The sequence below is a fragment of the Cupressus sempervirens genome, chromosome 3 (genome assembly GCF_028749045.1).
Source record: "Cupressus sempervirens isolate cs-2001-9-10 chromosome 3, ASM2874904v1, whole genome shotgun sequence".
NCBI lineage: Eukaryota > Viridiplantae > Streptophyta > Pinopsida > Cupressales > Cupressaceae > Cupressus > Cupressus sempervirens.
In genome coordinates, this window is record NC_143120.1 from 740,768,315 (window position 1) to 740,786,454 (window position 18,140).

General features: G+C 35.7%; 1 protein-coding gene across 1 annotated transcript; it reads left to right on the plus strand.

Annotated features, from left to right (window-relative positions):
* Window positions 1-408: 408 nt before the first annotated feature.
* LOC149568946 (putative germin-like protein 2-3) lies at window positions 409-1,175 on the plus strand. The gene is made up of 2 exons (XM_089817655.1): window positions 409-535; window positions 643-1,175. The coding sequence occupies exons 1-2, from the start codon at window positions 409-411 to the stop codon at window positions 1,173-1,175; spliced, it is 660 nt and encodes a 219-aa protein (XP_089673781.1).
* Window positions 1,176-18,140: the final 16,965 nt, after the last annotated feature.

Here is an 18,140-nt window from a genome sequence, read left to right on the forward strand (position 1 = left end):
TGCAGTAGGGCTTACGTTGGAAATCCCTGTGGAAGTACGTCATCATATTGGAAGAACGGGGTAAAATAGACGGAGTCAAGATGAATGAACCCTTGCGAAGTAGTCATCTGTGTTTGAAATACATCATTCAATTTCCCTAGTTTACCAATTCTACGAGGGAGCAATAGCATACATAATATTGGCTTTCAGGAACCTCAACGTAGAAGATTTCAACCATAATAAAAGAATGATAAGAGTATATCCGCGGTAGCAGGTGGGTTGATCGTCAGGTAAGAATGAATGAGTCCTTGAGGAGCAGTTAACGTTTCGAGTATATAAAGCATGCAAATGGGCTTGCAATAGTACTCAATTCAATTATCCACATCCTGAGCTGTTTATTCACATCAGTCTCTCTGCGTTCCTGTCATAATGGGTAGCAGGATGATTTACCTCACGCTGGGGCTTGTTCTGTTGATATGTTGTTTCGGCAAAGGCGTCGTGGCAGCGGATTCCGATCCATTGCAGGATTTCTGCGTTGCAGACAACGGAAGCAAAGGTGAGCAGAGAATAACATTATAGATAATAAGAGATCTAGGTACTGATTATATGATTGCATGTGCTCGTTAGAAATCTAGGTACTGATTATATGATTGTTTTTCACAGTGTTGGTGAACGGGTTCGTGTGCAAGGAGGCAATGGCAGTATCAGCAGAGGACTTCTTCTTCGGGGGGCTTGGGCAGGCGGGGAACACCGACAACGCAGTGGGCTCCATCGTGACCCCTGCCAACGTAATGCAGATACCGGGGCTGAACACGTTGGGAATATCTCTGGTCCGCATCGACTACGCAGTGGGTGGAATTAATCCTCCTCACACCCACCCCAGAGCCACCGAGGTTCTCTTTCTAGCGGAAGGCGAGCTCTTTGTAGGGTTTATTGACACCAACAACACCTTCTTCAGCAAGACGTTGGAGAAGGGAGACGTGTTCGTCTTCCCCAAGGCGCTCGTGCATTTCCAGCAGAATGTGGGGAAAGAGAATGCGGTCGCCATCTCTGCTTTGAGCAGCCAGCTCCCGGGAACCCAGACAATTGCTAATTCTCTGTTTGCGGCGAATCCCCCTCTCCCCGATTCCGTATTGAGCAAGGCCTTCCGCATCACCCAGGAGCTCGTGGACTACATTCAGAAGATGTTCGCCTAAGCTTCTTGAGCTTAATTTTTTGTGATCGATTCGATAAAAATAAAACAAAGGAAAGGTAGACCACATAGGAATACTATTTTCGTACCATTTAATAAAAATTCTCTCTTTAGAGCTGCTCGTTGCATTCTCAGCAGAAGTTTATTTTCCTAAAGGAACATCTTTCTGTGTGAAAAGAATTCTATGGTTTCTGGTTCATGCATCTTGACCACAGATCCAGTCTGGGGATGTAATCCCAATACAAACTTATAATATCCATTCTAAAATGCTCATCCTACAAATACTATGGAACATATTTCACAAATAACAAAATCGCTCCTGATATTTGTTCACTGCCATGACCCCTTTAATCAAGTTTTGAAACTCAGCTACGTCTGTCTCATAAAATAACAGATGCAACAATCGCTTCATGAAAAGAGATAAAAAAGTATTCCCAAGATATTTGTCCTGGTCACAACTTCCTCTCGGCCCTTAATTGTGGCTGTTCCACCACATAGTTGGTTCACCAATCAGCTGAAATGCAACCCATAAAGCCCTAGACTATGCCGAAAGGTGATGAACACGAAAGTACTTTACCATGAAGATGATTAATTTCTCAGCATCATCCTTACCATCGAAACCATGGAAAGTGGGTAATACGATCTTTTTAAGGTCATTGCTCAGCTCCTCCGCTATCTTCTCATTATTATTCAGGTGTCCAAAATTATTCTTCATTAAAACCAGAATGTCACGTGGAGAGGAAAAAATTATTTATATCTATTTATACAAATGACAAGAAAGATTTATATCACAATTAGCATTGTGTTAAATTATGAACAACAATAGAAAGTGAAGATTTGATAAACTAAATAAAGACTAAAATTTTCAATCGATTTTATATATATGCAAGCGAATCACAAATTTGATTTCTGTTATCAAATTCAAGTTAGGTTTAGTTCGAAGTGAGCTAAACCGAGCAATTAGGAATAGGGTAAAAAATATTATTCGTATATCTTTTAGGAAATTATAAAATCATTGCAAAAAATAGATTGTTGCATGAAGCTACTGTAGATTAAAAATGCTATCAAATGCAAGTTAGATTTGTTTCAAAATGAAATAAACCCGTGACAATGAAAAAGAGAAATCAGGAATAGGGTAAAAAATATTATTTCATATATCTTCTATGATGCATAGCTTAAAATTTGTAAGATACACTGCTTTTTAAAAATAAAATAAAAAAATTAATGCTTTTTAATGGATCATTTAAGACTGACAAAGTATCACATTTAATATATCTGTCTAATTTCTTTTGGTTGCGATTAGTATTGGCATTTGTAAATGAAAAAAATCAAATTCCCTGTTTACCTACAAAATTAGTAAGATTGAAACTAGTGAGCTTTTTATATGTGAATGAAAGTGTACTCAAGCAAGGTATAATAATTTAAAACAAATAGAGAACAAATTGAAAACTATAAAAAGAAGCCACGATACAGAACTCTCCAAAGTCTATGGGATAAGGACGATAGAATTAAATGGGTTTTGTATTCAATTTTTGTCTTCTTTTGAATATGAAGAATATACATTACTTGTAGAAGCGTTCATCTTTGCCAATGATATTTGGTGATCGATCAATAAAAATTTGAAGATTATAAAGATATTTTTAACTGATCTAGGAGGTAAGTTAGGTTGTCTTAAGTTTCAAATAATAAACTAAGCATGTCTCAGGTTCCATCCCGATTTGCATCTTTACTACATAATAGTCTTACAATTACCTCTTTTTATTGAAAATCTAGCTATTTCACGTTAGTTCCATGCATATGATCTGATAGTGTGAACCAATTTCATTCAATTTACTCAGTGAGATCTTAACTACGATTATCCAAAATGGAACTATGAAACCTAAAATACAAAAAAAAAAATTCAAGTTATTAGTATTCTAAATTTGTATAAAGAGTGCAAGAGAAAATTTAATAATATTTATTTCTTCATGAATGCTAGAAGCAACACCCTCCTGACATAACATGGTACTATGAGGCATCATGAAGAATGTGCAATAATTATCTTTCAAAACTAATAGAACTTTAAAATACAATATTTAGACATATTCACATGTCGTACACAAGAGTCAGAGCAAAAGATATTTAAGTTCCTAATGAAGTTCTCTTAGATTACTAATAAGCATGCTTTGATAATGAGATTGTATACAATAGCATTCCTCATGGACGAAGAAGAAATTTTGATAAGTAAATACAGAGTGTTGGACATTTAAAAATAAGAAATCTACCTCATGATTAGGAAACATGCATTAACAAAGCAATATCACAAAATTTTGATAGCCAACAAGGTCCAAGTAAGGAAATCTTTTGTCATATCTCTTATAAAGATATCATTATTACTTGTAACCATCTTATCTGTGTAAAAACTTAGCACTCTAAGTTTGTCCATTCCAGATTGACTTTATATAGAACATTTTACTACTATAAATTTTGACTTTTGACCAAAGTAGAAACTACAGCTTGGGTTTAGAAATACATTTTCTTTGTAGTGGAACTAAAGAAGAGTAAAAGATCTCATAAATAAGTTGCTAACATAAGAAAGCATTGAACGTTAACCTGGAGCGTTGAGCGTTGATTCTCTACTTATTTAATCTCTCTTCCATCCTCTCCTTTATTGAACTATCACTGAATCCGCTGGTATTTTAAAATGGCCGCACTGCTAACTTATCAAGATTCAGAAAATGGAAATTTAGTAAATAAAATCATCAATCTTTATTGAAGAAGGCTTTTGTGTTCATTCCATAGAATTGATAGAGGAAACCTTCTTAAAATTTTAAACATAATAAAGATGGCAACCGTAGTATGGAAACAAACCTCAATGTTTAATTAACGGGCCATGCAATAATTGATTACATTTCCACACTTTCTTTCCTTATGATTCATGGTGTTGTGTGTTACATCCTCTGAAATGTAAAGGACTATCAGTTAGAATTTATGAAAAATATCTCATTGTATTTGAAGTTGGTTGTTGCTGAGAAAAATCATCGTATTATGAAAATATCAGCTGTAGTTTAGATTTCAAACTGAAAATTATACTAGAACAATGATAAGTGTTGTTGTTGGATATTGGAAATGTGCCTCTTAGTTCAGATCATTACTGAATTTGGTACCGAGTCTTGTGAAGGCAGGATCCGAATAAAGACTAAAATAGGTTAAGTTATAGGACGTTCTTAATTGTACTAGTTCTTATGGTGTTGTAACTATTTCCATAAATATTAGAGGTTATGTTTATGTTTACTAAGAGTAGAGATAATATTTTACGATCTTGTGATTTTAATGTAAATCATATTAACTTGGAAAGGACTAGAGTCCAAAAAAATTCATCTCTTAACTCTGTATTTTCAACGGAATGATATGACATTTCTAATTTCAGTTGAAATAATTAGTGTCTAATCGAAAGGAGGAAGAATAGTGGTTAAGAAAGAAAGAGGTTTCAAGGATCACCCATGGAAACTCTGACTAGTTTTCCATTTTTATTGAAGGGAAATATTAAACAATGTAAATCAAAATCTGAGTCTAATTCTCCATGAGTTCTTTGAAAATGTTTCCAGATAAAATAACAAAAGTTTTGGCATGCGTCCTTCAAAAGGTAAATAAATAAATTACGTTAGATAGTTTTCCTATTTGACCCCATTTGACCCACATAAATGATTATAATATGTTTCTAAGGTCTTGTGACCCCTAAAGACATATGTTGTCATGACATGTGTCGAAAAAGGTCATAGGATAACCTATGACTCCTTTTGATCCATATAAATGATTATAATATATCCCTAGGGGTCCTAGGACCCCTAGAGACATATGTTGTAATGATATGTGTTGAAAGGGGTCATAGGATTTTCTATGACCCCTTTCAACCCATATAAATGATTATAATATGTCCCTAGGGGTCTTGGGACCCCTATAAACATATGTTATAATGAAATGTGTCAAAAGGGGTCATCGATTATCCCATGACCCCTTTCGGCCCATATAAATGATTATAATATGTTCCTAAGAGTCTTAGGACTCTTAGGGACATATGTTGTCATGAAACATGTCAAAAGGGGTCATAAGGTTATCATATGACTGCTTTCGACCCATATAAATGATTATAATATGTCTCTAGGGGTCCTAGGACCCCAAGAGACATGTTGTAATGAAATGTGTCGAAAGGGGTTATAAGTTATCTTATGACCCCTTTTAACCCATATAAATAACTATAATATATCCCTAGGGGTCCTATGACACCTATAGACATATGTTGTAATGAAATATGTTGAATGGGGTCATAGGACATCTTATGGCCCATTTCAACTCATATAAATGATTATAATATGTCCTTAGGGGTCGTACATCTCCTGGAGACATATGTTGTAATGAAATGTGTCAAAAGGGTTCATAGGTTATCCTATGACCCCTTTCAACCCATATAAATGATTATAATATGTCCCTATAGGTCCTAAGATCCCTACTGACATAAGTTGTAATGAAATGTGTCGAAAGTGGTCATAGGTTATACTATGACCCCTTTTAAACCATATAAATGATTATAATATGTCTCTAGAAGTCCTATGACCCCTATAGACATATGTTGTAATAAAATATGTGAAAATGAGTCATAGGTTATCCTATTACCCCTTTCAACCCATATAAATGATTCTAATATGTCTCTAGGGGTTCTGGGATCCCTAGAGACCTGTTTTGTCATGAAATGTGTCGAAAGGGGTCATAGGTTATCCTATGATCCCTTTCAACCCATATAAATAACTATAATATGTCCATAGGGGTCCGAGGACCCCTAGAGACATATTTTGTAATGAAATGTGTCCAAAGGGATTATAAGTTATCCTATGACCCCTTTTAACCCATATAAATAACTATAATATATCCCTAGGGGTCCCAAGACACCTATAGACATATGTTGTAATGAAATGTGTTGAAAGGGGTCATAGGACATTTTATGGCCCATTTCGACCCATATAAATGATTATAATATGTCCTTAGGGGTCTTACGTCCCCTAGAGACATATGTTGCAATGAAATGTGTCAAAAGGGTTCATACGTTATCCTATGACCCCTTTTAACCCATATAAATAATTATAATATGTCCCTATGGGTCTTAGGACCCCTATAGACATATGTTGTAATGAAATGTGTTGAAAGGGGTCATAGGTTATCATATGACCCCTTTCAACTCATATAAACAATTATAATATCCCTAAAGATATGTTGTCATGAAATGTGTCGAAAGGGGTTATAGGTTATACTACGACTACTTTCAAATCAAAAAAATGATTATAATATGTCCATAGGGGTCCTATGTCCTTCAGAGACATATGTTGTAATGAAATATGTTGAAAGTGGTCATGGAATAGGTTATCCTATGACCCCTTTCCGCTCATATAAATGATTTTAAAATGTCCCTAAGGGTCTTGGGACCGCTAGAGACATGTTGTCATAAAATGTATTAAAAGTGGTCATAGGTTATCCTATGACCCTTTTCAACCCATATAAATGATTATAATATGTCCTTAGGGGTCCTAAGACCCCTAAAGACATGTTGTAACTAAATGTGTCAAAAGGGGTCATAAGTTATCCTATGACAACTTTCAACCCTTATAAACAATTATAATATGTCCCTAAGGATCACAGGAACCCTAAAGACATGTTCTAACGAAATGTGTCAAAAGGGCTCACAACACATCCTATGGCCCATTTCGACCCATATAAATGATTATAATATGTCCCTAGGGCTCTTATGACACCTCAAGACATATGTTGTAGCAAAATGTGTCAAAATGGGTCATTGATTATCTTAGGACTCCTTTCGATGCATATAAATGATTCTAATATGTCCCTAGGGGTCCCAGGACCCCTAGAGACATATGTTGTCATGAAATGTGTCGAAAGGGGTCATAGGTTATCCTATGAAATTTTTTGACCCATATAAATGATTATAATAAGTCTCTAAAGGTCCTAGGACCCCCAATGACATATATTGTCATGAAATGTGTTGAAAGGGGTCATAGGTTATTCTATGAGCCCTTTTAACCCATATAAATGATTATAATATGTCCTAGGGGGTCCCTAGGGGTATTGGGACCTCTAGACGCATATGTTGCAACGAAATGTGTTGAAAATTATGACCATTTTCGACCCATATAAAAGAATCTAATATGTCCTTAGGAGTCCTGGGACCCGTAGAGACATGTTGTAATGAAATGTGTTGAAAGATGTTATAGGTTATACTATGATGCCTTTCAAACTATATAAATGATTATAGTATGCCCCTAGGGGTCCTATGTTCCCTAGAGACATGTTGTAATGAAATATGTTAGAAGAGGTCATAGGTTATCCTATTACCCCTTTCGAACCATATAAATGATTTTAATATGTCCATAGGGTTCTTGGGACCCCTAGAGACGTGTTGTCCTGAAACGTGTCGAAATGAGTCATAAGATATCCTATAACCCCTTTGAACTCATATAAATAATCATAATATCTCCCTAGGGGTCCTAGGATGCCTAGAGACATATTTTGTAATGAAATATGTCGAAAGTGGTCATAAATTATCCTATGACGTCTTTCAACCTATACAAACAATTATAATATGTCCTTAGGGGTCCTAAGATGCCTAAAGACATATGTTGTAATGAAATGTGTCAAAAGGGTTTATAGGACATTCAATGGCCTATTTCGACCCAAATAAATGATTATAATATATCCCTAAGAGTCATATGACCCCTAGAGACATATGTTGTAATGAAATGTGTCGAAAGGGGTCATAGGTTATCCTATGACCCCTTTCAACCCATATAAATGATTATAATATGTCCCTAGGGGTCTTAGGACCCCTGGAGACATGTTGTAATGAAATTGGTCAAAAGGGGTCATAGGTTATCCTATGACTCATTTCAACCCATATAAATGATTCTAATATGTCCTTAGGGGTCCTGGAATCCTTAGAGACATAAATTGTCATGAAATGTGTTTAAAGGGGCTTTAGATTATATTATAAACCCTTTCAAACCATAAAAATGCTTATAATATGTCCCTAAAGGTCTTATGTCCCCTATAGACATATGTTGTAATGAAATATGTCGAAAAGTGTCATACGTTACCTTATGACCCCTTTTGACCCATATAAATGATTCTAATATGTCCCTAGGGGTCTTGGAACCCATAGAGACATATGTTGTTATAAAATGTGTCAAAAGAGGTCATAGGTTATTGTACGACCCCTTTCGACTCATATAAACGATTCTAATATGTCCCTAGGGGTCCTGGGGTCCCTAGAGACATGTTGTAGTGAGATGCGTCGAAAGGGGTCATAGGTTATAGTATGATCCCTTTCAAAGCTATGTCCCTTGGGATCTTATGTCCCTTAGAGACATATGTTGTAATGAAATGTGTCGAAATGGGTCATAGGTTATCCTACGACCCATTTCAACCTATATAAAGAATTCTAATATGTCTCTAGGGGTCTTGCGACTCCTAGAGACATATGTTGTCATTAAATGCGTCTATTTGACTCATATAAATGATTATGATATGTTTGTAGGGGTCCTAGGACCCCTAGAGACATATGTTGCAATGAAATGTGTCAAAAGAGGTCATAAGTTATCTTATGACACCTTTTGACCTATATAAACAATTATAATATGTTCCTACGGGTCTTAGGACCCCTAGAGGCATATGTTGTAATAAAATGTGTCAAAAGGGGTCATAGGACATCTTATGGCCCATTTCGACTCATATAAATGATTATAATATGTCCCTAGTGGTCCTATGACTCATGGAAACATATGTTGTAATGAAATGTGTCGAAAGGGATCATAGATTATCCTATGACGTCTTTTAATTCATATAAATGATTATAATATGTCCCTAATATGTTGTAATGAAATATGCCGAAAGTGGTCATAAGTTATCCTATGAACTCTTTCAACCCATATAAATGATTCTAATATGTCCTTATGGGTCTTCGGACCCCTAGAGACATATGTTGTCATGAAATGTGTTGAAACGGGTCATAGGTTATCTTATCACCTATTTCAACCCATATAACTGATTATAATAAGTTCTTAGGAGTCTTAGGACTCCTTGGCACATATGTTGTCATGAAAAATGTCGAAAGGGATCATAAGGTCATCCTATGACTGCTTTCAACCCATATAAATGATTATAATGTCCCTAAGGGTCCTAAGACTCCTATCGACATATGTTGTAATGAAACGTGTCAAAATGGGTTATAGGTTATACTATGACCTTTTTCAAACCCAAAAAATATTATAATATGTCTCTATGGGTCCTATGACCCCTAGAGACATATGTTGTAATGAAATATGTCGAAAAGAGTCATAGGTTATCCTATGACCCCTTTTAACCTTTATAAATGATATAATATGTCCATAGGTGTCCTGGGACCCCTAGAGACATGTGTTTGTAATGAAATGTATCGAAAGGGTTCATAGGTTATCCTATGACCTCTTTCGATTCATATAAATGATTCTAATGTGTCCTTAAGGGTCTTGGAACCCCTAGATACATATGGTGTTATGAGATGTGTCGAAAAGGGTCAAAGTTATCCTATGACCCCTTTTGACTCATATAAATAATTATAATATGTTCCTGGGGTCCTAGGACCCTTAGAGACATATGTTGTCATGAAATGTGTTAAAAGTGGTCAGAGATTATCTTATGACCCCTTTTGACCCATATAAATGATTATAATATGTCCCTAGGGGTCCGTAGACCCCTAACGACATATGTTGTAATGAAATGTGTCGAAAGAGGTCATAGGTTGTCCTATGACTCATTTTGACCCATATAAATGATTATAATATGTCCCTGGGGGTCCTGTTTCTTTTAAAACATATGTTGTAATAAAATGTGTCAAAAAGAGTCATCAGTTATCCCATGATCCCTTTTAACCCATATAAATGGTTATTATATATACGTAGGAGTCGTAGGAGACTTAGGGACATGTGTTGTCATGAAACATATCGAAAGGGGTCATAAGGTTATCCTATGACTCTTTTCGACCCATATAAACAATTATAATATGTCACCAGGGATTCTAAGAACCCTAGAGACATATATTGTAATGAAATGTGTCGAAAGGGGTTGTAGGTTATCCTATGACCCCTTTCAAACTATAGAAATGATTATAATATGTCCCTAGGGGTCATATGATCCCTAGAGGCAAATGTTGTAATGATATATGTCGAATGGCGTCATAGGATGACCTATGACCCCTTTCGACCCATATAAATGATTCTAATATGTCCCTAGGGGTCTTAGGACCCTTAGAGACATATGTTATCTATTAAGAATAAGGTGTCTCAACCTTGTATAATTCCTATTCTTATTATTTGTTTTGTAAAATGTATTTCTTGCAAATAATGTTGATGTGTCAACATTTTGAATTGTGTGTAAGGAGATCATGGCTAAAACGGCTATGATAGATTCCTATGACACGTAAGAGCTATGTTAGGAAGATTAAATGATAGGTGAAGACATGTGGCAACTGATAAATTGGAGTATTGTACACTCTACCCCAATAGTGGGGTTAGGGTTCCTATTTTCTCAGAGAATGGTAAAACCCTAATACAGTTTATCTTTGGGAGTAGCCCTAAAGTGAAGCGCATGTTATAAGCATTTTCTAGGGTTATGAAGAGTAGTGATGCGTGAGAGTGTATTGTTGGTACTGTGAGTTGCTATTGGAGTCTTCTATTGTCACTATTGAGCTTGCACTACAAGTGTATTGTAACCTTTTGTTGAAGATAATACATTGTGCAGGTTCTGGAGGGGTGGGGTTGTTTTACCGAAAGGTTTTTTTCCACTGGCAAATCTTTGTGTTATGTGTTTCTTTCTCTATCTATTTTTATGTATGCATTGTTGGCCGCAATATTGTTGTTGTTTACAAATCTGTAAGTGAAAAGTTTTTAAAAAGATTTGCACCATACTTTCCTTAAGAGATTAGTGTAGGAAGCTATTTTCGCACCTGAGTTTCCTTACATTATCATGAAATGTGTTATAAATATTTATAATATGTCCTTAGGGGACCTGAGAATCTTAGGGACATATGTCATTATGAAACATATCGAAAGGGGTCATAAGGTTATCCTATGACCCCTTTCGACCCATATAAATGATTCTAATATGTCCCTAGGGGTCTTGGGACGCTTAGAGACATATGTTGTAATGAAATGTGTTAAAAACTATTTGAAATCATATAAATGATTATTATATGTGCTTAGGGGTCTTGTGTCCCCTAGAGACATGTTGTAATAAAATATGTCGAAAGGGGTCATAGGTTATCCTATGACCCCTTTCGACCCATATAAACAATTCTAATATGTCCCTAGGGGTTCTGGGACCCCTAAAGACATATGTTGTCATGAAATGTGTTGAAAGGGGACCCATATAAATGATTATAATATGTTCCTAGGGTCCTGTAGCCTTTAGAGACATATGTTGTCATGAAATGTGTTGAAAGGGGTCATAGGTTATCTTATGACCCTTTTTTACCCATATAAATGATTATAATATGTCCCTAGGGGTCTCAGGACCCCTAGAGACATATGTTGTAATGAAATGTGTCGAAACGGATCATAGGTTTTCTTATGACCCCTTTCGACCCATATAAATGATTATAATATGTCCCTAGGGGTCTTGTTCCAATAAAATCATATGTTGTAATGAAATTTGTCGAAAGGGGTTATCGGTTATCCCATGACCCCTTTTTGACCCTTAGAAATGATTATAATATGTACCTAGGAGTAGTAGGAGACCTAGGGACATATGTTGTCATGAAACATGTCAAAAGGGGTCATAAGGTTATCTTATGAATCCTTTCGACCCATATAAACAATTATAATATGTCCGTAGGGGTCCTAAGACCCGTAGAGACATATGTTGTAATGAAATGTAGGTTATATTATGACCCGTTTCAAACTATGGAAATGATTATAATATGTTCTTAGGGGTCCTATGATTCTTAGAGACATATGTTGTAATGAAATATGTTGAATGAGATCATAGGTTATCCTATGACCCTTTTCGACCTATATAAATGATTCTAATATGCCCTTAAGGGTCCTAAGACCTTTAGGGACATGTTATTATGAAATGTGTCAAATCTTTTCAACCCATATGAATATTTATAATATGTCCCTAGGGGACTTGGAACTCCTATGGACATATGTTATCATGAAATATGTCGAAAGGGGTCATAGATTATTCTATGACCTCTTTTGACCCATATAAACAATTCTAATATGTCCCTAGGGGTTCTAGGACCCCTACAGGCATATGTTGCCATAAAATGTATCAAAAGGGGTCATAGGTTATCCTATGACCGCTTTTGACCCATATAAACAATTATAATATGTTCTTAGGCGTCCCAGGACCTCCAGAGACATATGTTGTAATGGAATGTGTCGAAAGGGGTCATAAGTTATCTTATGACACCTTTCGACCCATATAAACAATTATAATATGTCCCTAGGGGTCCTAGGACCTTAGAGACATATGTTGTAATGAAATGTGTTGGAAAGGGTCATAGGACATCCTATGGCCCATTTCGACCCATATAAATGATTATAATATGTCCCTAGGGGTCCTACGACCCCTGAAGATATGTAATAAAATGTGTCGCAAGGGATCATATGTTATCCTATGACACCTTTTAACCCATATAAATGATTATAATATGTCCCTTAGGATCTTGGGACCCTTAGTGACATATGTTGTAATGAAATATGTGGAAAGGGGTCATAGGTTATCCTATGAACCCTTTCAACCCATATAAATAATTATAATATGTCTGTAAGGGTCTTGGGACCCCTAAAGACATATGTTGTCATGAAATGTGTCGAAAGGGGTCATAGGTTATCCTATGACCTATTTTGGCCTATATAAATGATTATAATAAGTTCTTAAGAGTCCTAAGACCCTTCAGGACATATGTTGTGATGAAACATTTTGAAAGGGGTTATAAGGTTATCTTATGACTGCTTTCAACCCATATAAACAATTATAATATGTCTCTATAGGTCCTAAGACCCCTACAGACATATGCTGTAATAAAATATGTCAAAAGGGGTCATAGGTTATACTATGACCCCTTTTAAACCAAAAAAATGATTATTATATGTCCTTAGGGGTCCTATGACCCCTAGAGACATATGCTGTAATGAAATATGTTGAAAGGGGACATAGGTTATCCTATGACCCCTTTCGACCCATATAAATGAGTCTAATATGTCCTTAGTTGTCCTGGGACCCCTAGAGACATATGTTGCCATGAAATGTATCGAAAGGGTTCATAGGTTATCCTAACTCCTTTCAACCCATATAAACGTTTTTAAAATGTCTCTAGGGATCCTAGGACCCCTAGAGACATATGTTGTCATGAGATATGTCGAAAAGGGTTATAGGTTATCCTATGACCCCTTTCAATCCATATAAATGATTATAGTATGTTCTTAGGGTCCTGGGACCCCTACAAACATATGTTCTCATGAAATGTGTTGAAAGGGGTCATAGGTTATCCCATGACCTCTTTTGACCCATATAAATGATTATAATATGTCCTTAAGGGTTCTAGGACCCCTAGAGACATATGTTATTATAAAGTGTGTCGAAAGGGGTCATAGGTTTTCCTATGACCTCTTTTGATCTATATAAATGATTGTAATATGTCCATAGGGGTCATGTTCCCCTAAAAAGATATGTTGTAATGAAATGTGTCGAAAGGGGTCACAGGTTATCTCATTGCCCCTTTTGACCAATATAAATGATTATAATATATTCCTAAGAGTCTTAGGAGACCTAGAGACATATGTTGTCATGGAACATGTCAAAAGAAGTCATAAGGTTATCCTATGACTCCTTTGAACCCATATAAATAATAATAATATGCACCCAAGGGTTCTAAAATGCCTAGAGACATATGTTTTAATGAAATGTGTTGAAAGGGGTCATAGGTTATACTATGACCCCTTTCAAATCATAGAAATGATTATGATATGTCCTTAGGGGTCCTATGATCCCTAGAGACATATGTTTTCATGAAATATGTCGAATGGGTTGTTGGTTATCCTATGACCCCTTTCAACCCATATAAATAATTCTAATATGTCTCTAGGGGTCCTGAGACCCCTAGAGACATGTTGTCATGAAATCTGTCGAAAGGGTCCCTTTCGACCCATATAAATGCTTATAATATGTCCCTAGGAGACTTGAGACTCCTAGATACATATGTTGTCATGAAACATGTCGAAAGGGGTCATAAGGTTATCTTATGACTTCTTTTGATCCATATAAATAATTATAATATGTCCCTATGGGTTTTAGGACCTATAGAGACATATGTTGTAATGAAATATGTCAAAAAAGGTCACAAGTTTTCCTATGAACCCTTTCGACCCATATATATAATTATAATATGTCCCTAGGGGTCCTAGGACTCCTAGAGACATATGTTTTAATGAAATGTGTCAAAGGGGTTCATAGGACATCTTGTGGCCCATTTTGACCCATATAAATTATTATAATATGTCCCTAGGGGTCCTACGAGCCCTAGAGATAGATGTTGTAATGAAATATGTCGAAAGGGGTCATAGGTTATCCTATGACCCCTTTCGTCCCATATAAATGATTCTAATATGTCTCTAAGGGTCCTAGGACCTCTAGAGACATATGTTGCCATGAAATTTGTCAAAAGGGCTCATAGGTTATGCTCTGACTCCTCTCGACCCATATAAATGATTATAATATGTCCCTAGGGTTCATAGGATCCCTGGAGACATATATTTTCATGAAATGTGTCGAAAGGGGTCATAGGTTATCTTGTGACCCCTTTTGACCCATATAAATGATTATAATATGTCCTTAGGGGGTTCCTAGTGGTTTTGGTACCACTAGAGACATATGTTGTAGTGAAATGTGTCAAAAATGGTTATAGGTTTTCCTATGACCCGTTTCGACTCATATAAATGATTCTAATATGTCCTTAGGAGTCTTGGGACCCTTAGAGATATATGTTGTCATGAGATGTGTCGAAAAGGGCCCCTTTCGACCCATATAAATGATTATAATATGTTCCTAGGTTCCTAGGACCCCTAGAGACATATGTTTTCATGAATTGTGTCGAAAGGGGTCATAGGTTATCTTATAACCCCTTTTGACCCATATAAATGATTAAAACATGTCCTTAGTAGTCTTGGGAACCCTAGAGACATGTTGTAATGAAACATGTTGAAAGGGGTCACAGGTTATCCTCTGACCCCTTTCGATCCAAATAAACGATTATAATACGTCTCTAGCGGTCCTAGGACCCCTAAAGACTTATGTTGTAATGAAATGTGTGGAAAGGGGTCATAGGTTATACAATGACCGTTTTTAAATGATAGAAATAATTGTAATATGTCCCTAGGGGTCCTATGACACCTAGAGACATATGTTGTAATGAAATATGTTGAAAGGGATAATAGGTTATCCTATATTTTCAACCCATATAAACTATTATAATATGTCTGTAGGGATTTTAGGACCCCTAGAGACATATGTTGTAATAAAATGTGTCGAAAAGGGTCATAGGATATCTTAGCCTATGATGCCTTTCAACTCATATAAATGATTAGAATATGTCTCTAGGTGTCTTAGCACCCATAGAGACATATGTCATCATTTAATGGGTCAAAATGGGTCATAGGTTACTCTATGACCCCTTTCAACCTATTTAAACACATTATTTATGTCCTTAGGGTTTCTAGGACCCCTAACAACATATATTGTCATATTATATATTGAAAGGGATCATGGGGTACTCTATGACCCCTTTCGATTCATTTGAACACATGATATATTTTTCTAGGGGTTATAGGACCCCTATCAACATATGCTATCATTTAATGGGTCAAAATTTTGGCCCATTCAAACACATGATGTATGTTCCTACGACACCTAAGATCCCTAGGGACATACATGATGTGTTATAATTGGTAAAAAGGGGTCATAGGGAATGCCATGACAAATTTTGACCTATTACATAACAAAATACATTCATAGGGTTTGTAGGATCCCTAGGGACATACATGTTGTATTCCAATGGGTTGAATTGGGTTAAATGATATCCTACGACTGTGGCTGATGAAAATTCGGCTCTGAGCATATTATGGTTTTTGATGTTTAAAGTTGGTATAGGTTAGATAACCTCCAGCTGAATTCTCAGCCTTTTATTCTCTGGGGCCAGGCCCTCATTTTTTTGTGTGCTATCAACTACTTCAAAAACAAGGGATCACAAGATCATAAGATCATAGCTATACTCTTAGTAAAAATAAACACAACCTCTAATATTTACTGAAACATTTACAATACCATAAGAACTAGTAAAATTAAGAACATCCTATAACTTAACCCATTTTAATCCTAATTTTGATCTTTCCTTCACAAGACTCAGTACCAAATTTAGCAGTGATCTCAACTAAGAGGCACATTTCCAATATCCAACAACTACACTTCTCATTGTTCTTGTACAATTTTTAGTTTAAAATCTAAACAACAATTGATTTTTTCATAATACAAATATTTTTCTCAACATCAACCGACATCAAATACAATGAGACATTTTTCATGAATTATAATTGGCAATCCTTTACATTTCAGAGGAAGTATGTAATATGCAACACCATGATTCGCAAGGAAAGACGGTGTGGAAATGTAAACAATTATTGCATGGTCCTTTAATTAAACTTTGAGGTTTGTTTCCATACTACGGTTACCATCTTTAGTATGTTTAAAATTTTAAGAAGGTTTCCTCTATCAATTATATGGAATGAACACATAATGATCCTTCTTCAATAAAGATTAATGATTTTATTTACTATGGTGATGACCTTGTAACATTATAACAAATCCAAATTGTAAGAAACAAATTCAAAACTCCACCTAATCGTATGTATCTATAACTAAATCTGAATCTGGGTGCCTTATTGGTTCTAGTGAATGACTCTTAACTTGGTGCACAACTATGATTTTTAGAAAGTCTAATTCTACTCCAATGCACAAGCTTAAAATTTTGGATATGAGGTGAGGTGTGGTATTTTCCAGATATTGATAAATTATATAGCGCAGTCTTATTCATGTTGAAAGGTCATCGTTGGCCATTCTAGTCAAGATGCTAACATAACTACTCCTTGTCAAGGCATGATATGTGACTTCTTTGCCTAAAATTTGTACCCAAACCCCATCAGTGATAAATTAATTGAACGTCTTTCATTGAGTAAAATGAAAAAATACATAGATCACCAACTCTATTATTCTATACAATATTAAGATGTAGACACAAGTTGAGGGACTAAAGTTTTTGATGTTAAGTATAAGGAGTACTTTATCTCGAAACAAACTCAGTGTTTGAACATTGTTGCCAAGTCATGGCTCTTGCAACCAAGGAAAGGGAAATCTCAACTGGCCAAATCCATTCATAGATCATTGCTAAAAGAAGACATAGCAAACATGGTAACTCTATTAAGTAGGACAGTTGGACTTCAAGATTCACATGAGTTTGAAGGTTGGATGTTCCTGTTTATTAACATGGTCTGCGAAGGGAAGTAAAACATTGATTGGGTTGAAATTATCAATAACTCACTGTATAGAGAACTCATGGGTCTTCAAGAAAATGACTACTTCTACATGACTTCATACCTTTTCTATGCTATTACAAGTACCAAAAGTTGGCCAGGACTTAATCGACAGGGTATCTATAATGATGTGACTCTCATTTACAATCATCTTCCTCATATTCAGTGTGACAATAGCGTGCACCATTTTAGAAGAGTTAATGATGCGTTTACAATGCTGACTATAAGAGAAATTCAAGGGAATATCGGGGTCAGAATTTCACTAGAAGCAGCAATGAAAGTACAAAAATATGGAAGTGTTT